This window comes from Diadema antillarum, unplaced genomic scaffold (assembly GCF_040938485.1).
Source record: "Diadema antillarum isolate AM-2024a unplaced genomic scaffold, OU_Dant_1.0 scf00000010, whole genome shotgun sequence".
Lineage (NCBI taxonomy): Eukaryota > Metazoa > Echinodermata > Echinoidea > Diadematoida > Diadematidae > Diadema > Diadema antillarum.
In genome coordinates this window covers 811,448-824,668 of record NW_027270899.1, presented here as the reverse complement: position 1 = coordinate 824,668, position 13,221 = coordinate 811,448, and the positions used below count along the sequence as shown (strand labels likewise).

At 39.0% G+C, this 13,221-nt stretch overlaps 1 protein-coding gene across 1 annotated transcript in view; it reads left to right on the top strand.

Annotated features, from left to right (window-relative positions):
- The first annotated feature begins 394 nt into the window (after positions 1 to 394).
- LOC139720129 (zinc transporter ZIP13-like) overlaps positions 395 to 13,221 on the top strand; it is a 45,614-nt gene continuing 32,787 nt past the window's right edge. The window contains 3 exon segments of the mRNA XM_071631503.1: positions 395 to 545; positions 548 to 772; positions 6,650 to 6,751. Of these exon segments, the coding sequence (XP_071487604.1) occupies positions 395 to 545; positions 548 to 772; positions 6,650 to 6,751 (478 nt within the window).

Sequence of the window (13,221 nt, the reverse complement as noted above, 5' to 3'; positions counted from 1 at the left end):
GATCTATAATCTCGAGCAAGTACAGTGTATCTATAAAGGTTCATAGCTCCAGCAGCTGACACCCTTTCCTGCCATGTAGGCCTAGATGTTTCGTAATTTTAGGAGAACAGTATATATTTCACCTTAAAGTTTTTTCTGGAAGGATATATGGAGCGCAAGATACACATGTAATTGAACGAGAGAAGCAGAAAATGACCTCTCGGCTACACCATCGTTCTGGAAAAGTAGAAGTCGGGCCTAACCCTGGACCCTGGACTCGCTCGGGTCGACTGGGTCGCGTTCTATCTTCCCCGCGCATGCGCAGTTTTAATCACTTGCCAAACCAGCCGTCCAGTGTTGCTCCGTCTGCTCGCTAACGTTCGTCAGATGCTTTCACACACTCCGTTGTACAAGGATGAAGTGCCCCGTCAGCAGTAGGACTTTCGTTCAGCTGTGCACCTGTATAGTGGTGATAAGTTTAGCTTCTCCTGCGACCAGCGAGATTCATCGGACTCGCTCTTCACGCCCACGGGCCGCTGCCCCATACTCGGGGCACGGAATCCGTGCTGCCGGTGTAGGCTCCACGTTCGAAACTGACCAGTCGATGATGCCGATGATGCTGGAACTACTCAGAAGGAAGGGAACAATGCAGCCTTCAGGAACTATGAAGACCAGTATCCTAGAGAAGTTGCTTGGATTTATGCCATCTTAGCAACCAGTTTGATTGGACTTACGGGAGTTTTGCCACTCTTCTTGCCCTTTAAGATCGCACCTCAAAATAGCGATGCCGCAGGTAAATGTCACTTGTGACTGACATTGCTGTCATCGGTCACATGTAGGTCCAAGAAGCTTGGATGGAAGAAGTAAATTCTGTGCCATCATCATTTCGTTCAGATGTTGCAAATAATGATAATAGCGATAATTATATTCCGATAATGATATTATGATAATGATAATCACAATGATGATACCAATGTGTTGCTAGTAAATGGCCCCAGTAGAGTGACACTTGCAGATTTCCATCTAAAGTAAATATCACATGTGTGACTAACCGCAGCAGCGACCCCAATACCTACCGTAATGTTACAGCGCCCCGCGCCGGGGTTAATGTGTGACATTCAGTTTTTGGCAAATGGAGACATATCAGGGTTGATACAAGCATTTTCTAATCATATGTTAATACGTTCGAAGGACCAGGATTTTACATAGTTACATGAGGTATCGCTATAGGACATTATGTAATCTGTGGGATGGAGTAATTTAAAGTCTGACAGCCACTATGATATAAAAGAAAAACATGTTAGAAATTAACTATACACAGCCCAGTCGCTGTACATGGTACGTCTAGCGTAACAGCGTCTGGTCGGGCTAGTTAGAAATGAGAGTATTTAGGGGCAAATGTAATCACTACCCCCACACTTTATATAAAATGAGAAAATATTGTAAAAGTTATTTGCAATATGGTTTGACTTTGAAAAAGAAACCTTCAGGTACCAAAGAAACCCTTCTATTTATTACAGATTTCTTGAGGCTAATAAAGAACAAATGTGATGTACAGGGTGTACCTGTTTGGTCATTTGATTATTCCGCAGAAAATTGTCATTCAGGAAGATGTAGCGTAACTGTTCTATATATATATATATATATATATGTTGAGAATTCACATATTGGCACCATGAAGAATCAAGAAATAAACTGGTACCAGGTACATGTAATGCATTTTTTTTTTGCCAACTAAGAATGAGTTTATTTGACTGGAATTTCCGGTGCCCTCTGCCTTCTTCAGGAGTCTCGACAATGACGGTACCAAAACACAAATTGAACATGTAGAGTACGCACTCATATACAGACTGAAGAAGGTGGAGGCCACCGAAAATTCGAGTTGAATAAACTCGTTCTTTATTGGCAAAAAAAAATGCATTACCAGTTTATTTCTTGATTATTTATATATATGTGTGTGTGTATATATGCACTGTATATATATAGTACATTAATATAGTAGGATGGAAGGCGTTGCCTTATTAGTGACTTAGCTGGACAGTCTGTTTCAGCTGAAGCCTCGTCAGCAACTAAATCAGTTTCTTGTTAAAGTACAGTGTAAGACATACGGCTCTGGTGCACTCAAGCAAGCAAACAACAGATACAAAAGATACATGCACGTGGCTACTTAACAACACAATAAAGTTGACAATGACACTGGTACTGGGCTTACACTGTATGTCTTACACTGTACTTAAACATAAACAAGAAACTGATTTAGTTGCTGTCGAGGCTTCGGCCGAAACAGACTGTCCAGCTAAGTCACTAATAAGGCAACACCTTCCATTCTACTATATATTGTACTACATGGGCTCCTATATAGTTGAGCACTGTCAGCCATATTGCAGTTTACATTCTACTTACGTTTATGTATGAAGATAGTGCAACAACATCTATCATCCCCATTAAACTCATTTTGTCTACTCTGAAAATATACAGCTTGTATGCCTACTGTGCAACTCTTATCAAGGTGGTAATAACATCATGTTCAGATGCAATAATGTACTTCATGAGTATGATTTTGGGCTGATTGAATGTTTGATAATGATAGGGCCTACATGTAATGCAAATATTGTAAGCGATCATGACATGTCATCCCCATGTCCTTTTGGGTGGCCATCACAAATCTGGTTTGATACAATTGTTCAGTGATGTACAGTAATTTGATATAATCTTTTTACTGGTGAAAGGTCATGAAAGGCATTTTTCTCTCTCCCTTTAGCTTATCATAGTCATGTACAGCTGTATTTCATTTATTTTCCTCCTCATTCTGGTATAGTTTTCTTTCTTATGTTCTGATTATTGTTTTTCTCCCTTTTCTCTGTAACTTCTAATATTTCCTCACCTTCTGATCAATCTGTTTTGCTTGTCTTCTTATCTCCTCCTTTTCTTTCTCCTCTTCTTTATGCCTCCACTATGTCTCCTTAGTTCACACTCCATCCCCACCCAGTCACATGCACTCCTCTTCTGCTCATTTACCAGTTTGAATATTCAGTTGCATGGGCTCTATTGCAAACCTCAGTTTTCTGTGATAGGGGTGCCCCCGACTCTGGAGAGAACCTATGCTACCGAAGAATTGCCAGATGAAAGTGATTTGGTTTTTTTTCTCCAAATGCTAAGGGGGGGGGGGGGGGGGGGGGGTGAGAGAGATCCTGTTTACATAGAATATAAATCACATTTGTTATTTCATAAACAGAGTATCTTGATGTCATGCCAGTAGAAAGCATCCTCTCCTTAGGCCAACGCTCAGACTGTGCAAAACAATGAAGACTTATTCTTCATCATGCAATGTATGATCAGGGAGCTGGTATGATTCACAGAGCTACAGAGACTGCCTATCCCTATCAAGTTCCACACTTTGTTTACCATGCAGTACAAAGTATTAATGACCTTGAACCAAAATACCGAGTGTTGTACCAGTTCAAGTAGGTTTGATATCTATTCCAGGCGAGCAACGAGATATAAAAACTGTACATGCATATCCACCTAGAGTACCAACTGGTTTATAATGCAATGCTAAATACAAAGTACATTGCATGTCATTAGTACATTGTTATTTTGCCCCGTGTATCCAAATGTACAGAACTTTGCTATGAAACACTTGCTGCACCATGCATTTAATATCAAACCAGCCAAAGTTGAACTCCATTTGTCCTATTTGGAGTAGAACTTCCTGTGTAGCATGACGGTGTGTGCATGCATGGCGGGTACGTGGTCACTCTTTGTATATGTGGTGTGTAGTGGGTTTACCAGTACGTGCTGTGCTGGGAGCCCCAGAAGCTGGTTTTGATTTCATGCTGAGTCTGCAAGTGACGCTGTCACTGTCTCCCACAAGCTCTCTGATCTCTACTCTGCTGTTGTTGTTGTCGTTGCCCATTGTCTATGTTCAACCATTGGCCTGGTTTCCTTAATGGTTAACCATTTCCTTTTGTTTCCGTTTCTCTCTGCTCTATTCCATGCTTAATCCTAATGTCTACAAAATTGAGATGGAGATTAGATGAAAAGATCCATTGATGACATGTAGAACAGTGAATGTATGATGGCATGGAGATACAATGCAGATCTATAGAGGAAAAGAGGAAGACAAACTTACAGACAGATTGATGTTTTGAAAGACAGAAGAGAGAAAGAGAAGAACTAAGTAGGTCTAATACAGTATTTGGCCTATACTTACATAGATACATGCATTATATGCAAATATATGTATGTCACAATGCCTATTTCAAATGTGTTCTTGATTCTATAAAAGTACTCACATGAATAGCAGTGTGCTAATTCATGGCATAGGCCCTATTTATAGTACCACAAGTGTCTACAAGTACAATGTTAGCACAATCAGTTCAAGAAACTGACAGTGAACACATCAATTGTAACGTCTACTGCTGCAAATTTAACACAAGATAGAAATACCACAAAATTCAGTAATAAGATAACTGATTAATAGCTGAACTATATACGGTATGTTCATCTGATTCAGATAATATGTGACTGTGCATCACAAAACGAACAAAAAGTCGCTCGCAGTAATTTTGTGTGAGGACTGAAAATAGGTGAATTGGGTCAACCTAACCGGGGAGGTCCTTACCTCCCTCACCTAACTAATCTTGAGTTTTCATATTTTCTGAAAGAGCAAATCTTCTTCTACATTATAAGCTCACCTGAGCCAAAGGCTCAAGTGAGCTATTGCGATCGCTCTTTGTCCGGCATCCGTTGTGCGTCGTGCGTCGTGCGTCGTCCGTCATGCGTAAACTTTTACATTTTCATCTTCTTCTTGAAAACGACTTGACCGATTTTCACCAAACTTGGAAGGAAGCATCCCTAGGGGGATAGGATCTCAATTTGTTCAAGTGGGCACCATACCCCACCTGGGGGCCCCCAGAGGGGCCGAAACCCCCCAAAATTAAGGAATCTTAAAAAATCTTCTTCTCTAGACCCAGAAGTGATAGAGCTAAGTTAATACAATGTACTATGAATTAGTACATTGATAACTGTAGTTTCAAGTTTGTTCGTGATGGAATCAGGGGTGCCCCCCTTGGGATCCAAGGGAGGGGGATGGGGAGGGGTCCTAATGGGGCCCAAATTGTACATTTTCATCTTTTTCTTGAAAATGCCATAATGAATTTTCACCAAAGTTGGCAGGTAGCATCCCTAGGGGGAAAGAATCTCATTTCCATCAAATGGGCACCATGCCCCACCTGGGGGCCCCAGGGGGCCTAAATATGGACCGAAATTGCAAATTTTCAACTTTTTCTTGAAAACCCTATTACTAATTTTCACCAAACTTGGCAGGTAGCATCCCTAGGGGGATAGAATCTCAATTCCATCAAATGGGCACCATGCCCCACCTGGGGGGACCCAGGGGTCCCACCCCCCCCCCCCTCCCTGTTGACAGATTTTATGTAGAACTGGAAGTGATTGAGCTAAGTTGATAAATGAGTCAGTATATTGATGACTGTTGTGTAAAGTTTGTTCATGGGAGAATCAGGGGTGCCCTCCCCCCCCCCCCCCACCCACCCCCTTGGGACCCAAGGAAGCGGGATGGGGTGGGGGGGGGGGGGGTCCAAATTCGGGACTAAATTTTCATCTTCTTGCTGAAAACAACATAATTGATTTTCACCAAACTTGTCAAGTAGCATTCCCATAGGGATAAGATCTCAAAGTGTTTGAATGGGCACCATGCTTTCCTTGGGGGCCCCAGGGGGTCCAAACCTCCTAAATTAATGAATACTATAATATTTTTCTCTAGTTCTAATCAAAAGTGATAGGGCTTTAAGTCTTTTTTCCCAAGCTGCGTGATCTAACATTCTATAAAGTACAATTTGTACAGTGTACTTGGCAGGTATTTTTACCAGTGTGATAGAATATGTAAATGGACACCATGCCCCCATTCTCAAAGCTACCACCACCATAAGTTTCCAATGTTCTCAGGTAAGAGTCTGCAAGAATGCATGGAAGGTGAACTTGCGATACTCAGGTGAGCGCGTAACCTCTGGGTCTCTTGTGTTAAAGTTTGGGATCATGAAACAAACAGGAATTTGCGTTTTCAACAGTTTTTCTTGAACACTTTTTTGTAGAAAGTGTGATAAGCTGTTTCTCATAGAGCCGTCTTTCCATTTCTTAAAAACCCTGTCCATACTCTTCACTTTCAACTTCAATAACCTTGAAAATAATGATGCTACTGCATTGAAAGTTTGCATTAATCATCTACAGAATGTTTTAATGAAGCATCCTCAATTTCAGCCTTATCTAATAATCCTTTCATTGTTGTTGCTCCAATGGTCAACATCCTGTTTTTTGTTCCATTCATCCCACATCTAGCATGGCTTGGTAAAGATTTTATAAGCGCTTGAATAGACCCTGTACTTCAAAGCCTGTTTTCTCAGTTTACACTTTCCAGAATGTGTCCTTTCTTTCCAATATTTAAGTTAAAAGAGTCCATTTGAATGGAGTTATACCTCATTTTAAAGCTTAGAGTCTGCTCTTTCAGAATCTGCTCTTAACTAAAAAGCCATGTGTGGCGACTTTTTGTTGGTTTTGTGATGCAGGGTCACATATTGTTCAGTTCTTTGTTTATGTTCAGGTAAGGATGTTTCTCTTTTCTTTTCTGAACTTCCTTCCCTCTGTCTGTCAGGAGCTGCAAAGTTCAACTGCATCCTGAGTTTTGCAGTGGGTGGATTGTTGGGTGATGTCTTCCTGCACTTATTACCTGAAGCCTGGGCTCACATATCAGCAAGTAAGTCAGAGTGTGTAGGTTCAAGTTTGGAACTCAGAAGCAATTAGACTTACATTTGGGAGAGTTTAATCAAAATTTGTAGTTGGAAGACAGGCAATTTACAATTGTATAGTCCCCCCCCCCCCCCCCATCAGAAGTACAGTGTCTTGTTCAAACATACCTTGCTTACTATGGTATTGAGGTGATCAGAGAACTAAATTATACAATGATCATGCACAAATCACTCTCATGTTTTTGTTAGCATGTGTGTCTGGAGCATCCAGGGGACACAAATCTGGTTGCATATATCTGACCTTGATCTAAATAAAAGTATAGAAACATGGCATTACCAGTATGTATCACAATGTTGTACATTGATGCACATAATTCCACAAGATGAATGAAATGAAGTAGGCCTATAAGTATTTGATTTCATTCACTGGGAAAACAGGGTGTGCATGTTTTTGCATAGATGTACAATATGTGTGTGTGTCTGTGTGTATGTTGCACCTTGCATTCTGTATATGTGTGTGTGTGTTGGGGGGGGGGGAATTATTGGTAATGGTATGTGTGCATTCAGGCAGTACCATGAAGTGAAAAATAGCTATGGAAAGTAACACTTTTAAGTATTGAAAGTGATAAATTCTGTTTCGATGCTTGATAATTATTGTCTATAATGAATGATTATTGGCAAGAATGGTTCCTAAATCACAGAGTTCTGGTATTGCATCACTTGCATAGAGATTTCCAACTAAACAGCTAGCATGTAGGGAAAAAAAAAGTAGAAAAAAAAGTAGATACTTTGACATTAGGTTCTTGTTTCCGTGACTGATTTTTGATGCTCAAGGGTTCCCTCTGCACTTTTACATTATTTTTAATTGTTTCTTTTTTTCCCATAGGGAAACATTTTAGTGTCCACAAATAGCAAGTGATACCAAATAAAATGATGATTAATACCTGTTGGCACCGTTCATCTTGGTGAAATATCTTGGGAAAAGATACTGTAGTAATTCACTTGGTACCGTTCTCACTCACTAGATATAGTGTATCATGATGTTTTTGGTAAGCACTATGCATGTGCATAACTCCTACGGAAGAAGCCGGGAAGTGTTTCTGGTCATGTCAGAAATGCGCCGCTGTAAATCATTAGATCAGTGGTATTTGTGATATGATTCACACTCTAATCATGCATGTATATTTTGTGCTTAGTATAGTATTTTGTGGTGTATTTCGAGGTGTATTTGCATTCACTTTACAAACCACATGATGTGATAAATACTGTGATACTATGGCATTTCACCGTAAATGTGAATGCACCTGTTGGTGTACATGGTTCCTCCCGTGATAGCCCCAAAATCTGCGAGCAAAAAAAAAAAAAAAAAAAAAAGTAACTGCCCCCGATCAAAGTGGCATGAATTAAGGTTTTGATCAACATGATTAAACCTTTGGTACAGTGTAGGGCTATTCCTACATTTATTGACTAATTTCTCTGTGAAAATGAAAATGATCGGTTCAAGCCTGCATGAGCAAGCATGCAGGAAAATAAGGCAAAATGGTTAACTAATTCCAAAATCACAAGAGTCATTTTTTGGTTCTGCAAAACATGAACTGTTTCTTGTGTACTGTTGTTTTGTCATCCATCCTTTGACCCCCCTCACACCTAATCCTGACACTTGTCACATTTTTTTTTTTAGGGTAAGTGAACACAATATTAGGGTTTAATGGCTATGTTCAACCCTCCTTCGTGTATGACTGCAAAATCCTGTCAGTTTAGTGAAAGAATTAACATCAGATATACTGTATTGTTTTCAGCATGTCCACTATCAGCACATGTGTGTGAACATAGCTGGAGTCCTTGTGTTGTGGTTGAGTGAGCACAATATAAAGATGGAGCAAGAAATAGGCGTTTTCACATCAGCCCGATGTTTCGAAATAGTGCGCTTTTTTCTGACTTGGGAAATAGGAAAATATCTTGAGCTTGGATTTTTATCGGGCTGATGTGAAAACGCCTAATGTTAAGATGTAATGTTATTGTGGTATAAGGGGGTCAAACAATGGATGATAAAAGAATGACAGCACTTCGGCCTATACTACCTGTAAACACTCTAGAAATAGAATGTTTCACAGATCCCCAATTTAAAAATTCTTGTGACTTTTGAAAAGTGACCATTTTGTTTTATTGTGTGCTCACTCATGCATTACTCAGCAGCACTCGCTCTCATTTTTCTCACAGATGTACCCCTGCCAAATAATGTCGCTTAAAACCTACCGGTATTTGTTTTGATTAAGGGGTTTTATAATTTGTTATGTGTGTAATAGTATTCACATAGGATCAAGGGTACAGTAGGCCCTACATCATGAAAAGGTAACTCCTGCTCACATATTTTTAGATTGGAAGATGTTCTGATGTATTTGATTATTTTATGATATAAATACAACAAAATCTCTCACTTGAGCAACTTGGCTATTTGTGCTTTGTAGGAAAAACAAACCACACAAAAAAAGCAAAATAGGTGATTAGACCTGGACCTACAACAACGACTTAACAGAGACTAGACAGAGACAGACGACTATCAGACAAAAGGTCAGCGAGTGACCTTGCTATAAATATTAGTCTGCGTAAACATACCCCTTTTTGAGTAATTGTGTGGAGATTACATGTACATAATTGTGTGCATTTCATGCTTTTTGAAACTACCACCATCTACTATGAACTTCTGGATTTAGTGAGACCATTTTGGAAAATTTAGAAGAAAAATCAAATCCCAGAACATAAATGAAAATAACAGAGAACTTGACAGTTTAGTCTCATTCATGTCTGCTTCACCCCCCCCCCTCCAAAAAAAAAAAAAGGAAGAAAAAAATCGCTTTCCCAGTTGAAATTTTCAGTGTTGCTTGTCATAGCTCTTTGTTGATTTGCAGTGTAATTTCTTGACAGTGATTGAATATGTGTACACCCACTAATACACACACACACTCACCTCACACATGCAGATTATCATTGTTTGAGCTCATAACATACAGGGCCCCATTTTCACTAGTTTTGTGTGTTGACTCACAATTACCTACAATGCAATATTGATGCGATGCAGGCTGGGATGTACACAGGTTTGCATTTGATTCCCTAATTATCTGATCCTTATACCTAATGAGCATTTCCTCTTACCCACTACTATATATGTACTGTGTGAATTTTGACAGTTAGGCGCCTATCAAGAGAAACGTCAGCTCACAAGCCAGCCAAAATTACACGTGTAGAATGTCCCCCATAGGCTTGTGTACATGTACATACCTATTTGAGTAATCTGAACCAAATTATCCTTTGTGAAAGGAATTCACATTTTGAGACAGGAAGTTTTAATCGTTGCGTCAAGTTATTCTAGATAGTTAATCATTATGCAATGGTTGGTGGAGCTATAGGTCCTACACTAGTATACAATAGGTGCACATATCACTAACAAGAGAGTTTTTTTTTTCTTCTTGTTTTAAGTGATGACATTCTTGTCTCATCTAATATACACGTGCTGTATGCCCAATGCGATTCTGCTTTGTGGAGATGTAATCTGTATTTTTTCTTTTTGTTATTTTGTCCAATTTTGAATTAAAGGCTTTGCTGTATGTCTTGTTTCAGTCACTCCATTTTGATAAAGTCACTTTGGATATGAAGTGGAGACTTCCTTGAAACCATGCACTACAAATATACTATTTGTAGATGAAACTAAAACCAGCTTTAGTGTTACAAAATAGTTCTAAAATGTGAGGTAGGGATAGAAACAATGAATGTAAAAATGTTAATCAGTACATGTACAATGTATAATCAATGTCAAGTATTATTGAATCGACTAAATGTGAGCAACAGTTTTTATCAAAATCATTCTAAGAATAAACTTTCTACAGTTATGATTTATAGAGAAATTTAGCAATATCTCCTTTGAAATATTTGCAGCTTTATTGCAAAATTCATGTATGGTAGGATGTTGTGTGATTCAATTGAACTATAGGCCTACATATGCATCAAATACTGTATGATACTCAAACATTCTTTATCATGGCTCCCAATGGTAAACAGTGGCTTTAAATCATATTTTGACAATGTGAGAATTTTGAAGCGGTAGCCATAGCAACAATCAAATGATCCCAGCATTTTGCTTGTTTTGTAGTCAGCTTATGGTAACTGCAACTTTTCTAAAAAGTAGTAATTGATTGAGATGATTTATTGGGCAGAGCTCATTTACATGTACAAGGTCCTTGCAAGCATCAAAGATTTATGAGTTTTTGAGTTGGGATTGTATTCATTCAGGGAAGATGCAGACTGAGTGAATTTGTGAAGGGAGAACAAATCTTTAGATTCAGGGAGAGAGGACATGGAAGTTGCACTATGTTTCACTCCAAAGAGACTCGATAACTAAAAACGTTATGGTTGTTTGGCTTCATTAAATTATCAGCATTGCTCCTTGTATGGGCAGGATATTCTGCAAACGAGATGGGAAACTTTCCTAGGCTTGCTTGTGGGTACGAGGGTTATCGCATTGGCTGCAGAGTGAATGCACTAATCTGTTCTTGGTGTGCAGCTTGTTCTATACAGTGAGCTCATATAATACACAGGTGGAATATGCCACGTCTGATGCTTGACTGATGCGGAACACCGTCTCGCATGAGATTCAAGAAACAATGTGAATACTGTCCAGGACAGATTGCCTAGAAATGAATGCATAGAAACTGGATTGAAGTACTGCATGGTATTCTGTACATAGTGAATGAGGTAGACTGACTGGCTTGGCATTGTAGAACCTTGGAGAAAATGTACATGACTTTGAATACATAAGGTAGACCAGCAATTCATTAGTATAACTAGATCCGGAATTTGTCAACACTGACAAATTAGGTGATCCGATCTCTTCGAAAATCAATGATTTGAGTCCTGATCCAAATATTCATGACCATACAGGTTTCATCTGTGTTGACGGGACATTGGCCGTGTGATGTTTGGATTCTCATTTAGAAAAGGGAGTGAGACCTGCCATCTTTGGTACCGAATTCCGTATGCACTAACGGAAATACAGAATGAAGTATATTTGACCTTTGACCTCACTTTGCACACCCAAGATGGCGTCTAAGCAAAAAGTGATTATTTTATGAAATGATTCTTGTAACATGGTCTTTGCGTGTGCAAAATATGGGAAAGATAGGACATGTATTCACCAAGATACAGGACGACACATTTATGACCTTTGACCCTAATTTACATACCCAAGATGGTGTCTGATCAAGTAGTTGTTATTTTATGAAATAATGTACGTGACATGTACTAAACATGTGCAAAATATGGGATTGATAGCCATTGTTGTTATTCATCTATTGCACAGAAAGTAGTAGAAAGAAAGAAAAATAAAGAAAAAATTATGTTATTTTATAGAAATTTGAAGGAGAAGCATAAAAAAATCAGAAAAAGATAAAGTAAGGAAAGGGAGATTAAGATTAATTAAAGAAAAAGAAGAAAAAAAGTGTTTAAAAAAATAAAAAAAAATATTGGCAGGGGTGAGCCTCGAACCAGGGACCTTAGGATTACGAGTCGGATGCGCTACGCAATGACCTATTTCATTCTCCATAGGCCCTGTGTATTAAGCAAAATGATGCTGCATCGAAGCCTCGTGCCATTTTCAACCAAGTTTTTTGACGTGATGCCGACGTCGTATGAAAAAATGGAGGGCACATTTACGATAGCCCAAAGTCTCAGCTACAACATACTAAAATCTGGGAGAAATTCACCGAAGCATAAGTGAGCTAGTGCTCGAAAAAGAGAGTCATGTCAATTTTCACTGCCGGAAAAACTGCGATCCCATAGAGATAACACGTAAACTGGTCAAATTTGACAGTATTACTGTCAATCCATTTTTACGAGGTGATGCCGTCATCCAATCAAAATGTTGTTAGTATATTAATGAAAGATAATTTAATAAGCTACAACATACTGAAATCTGAGTGTAAATTGGCAAAGGATTAGTGAGATACGCTCGAGTGAACTTGAAATTTGATGACGTCATTTTGAAAATTTACTTTTTTTACTTTTTTAAGAAATTTGATATCTTTTAATCATTTTGCCAGCATTGCCAACCCATGAAATAACATGTCCAACTTATCAGCTTTCAGAATATGTAAAGAAAATGGGGGGTTACCGTCCATCCTGACGAGTAAAATCGGATTTAAAATTGGCGTTTTTTTGGCATCGTTGCACTGTATATCGCCATTGACGCGCGCACGGAATTTCAACTTTGACGGGCCCGTATGACGTCATATTGAGTCGGATTGACTTGAAACTTGGTAGAAATATTCCTTGACATTTTAGGCATCCGATAAGTGTAAAAAAACGGGAAATTTCTATTGCATATGAGCTGTGCGTGCGTATATGTGCGCGCGCGTACGCGTCCGTCCAATTTTTTTATTTTTCAAAAAATACTCCAAATGGTCTGAAACGTGTGCAAAAAAATTTT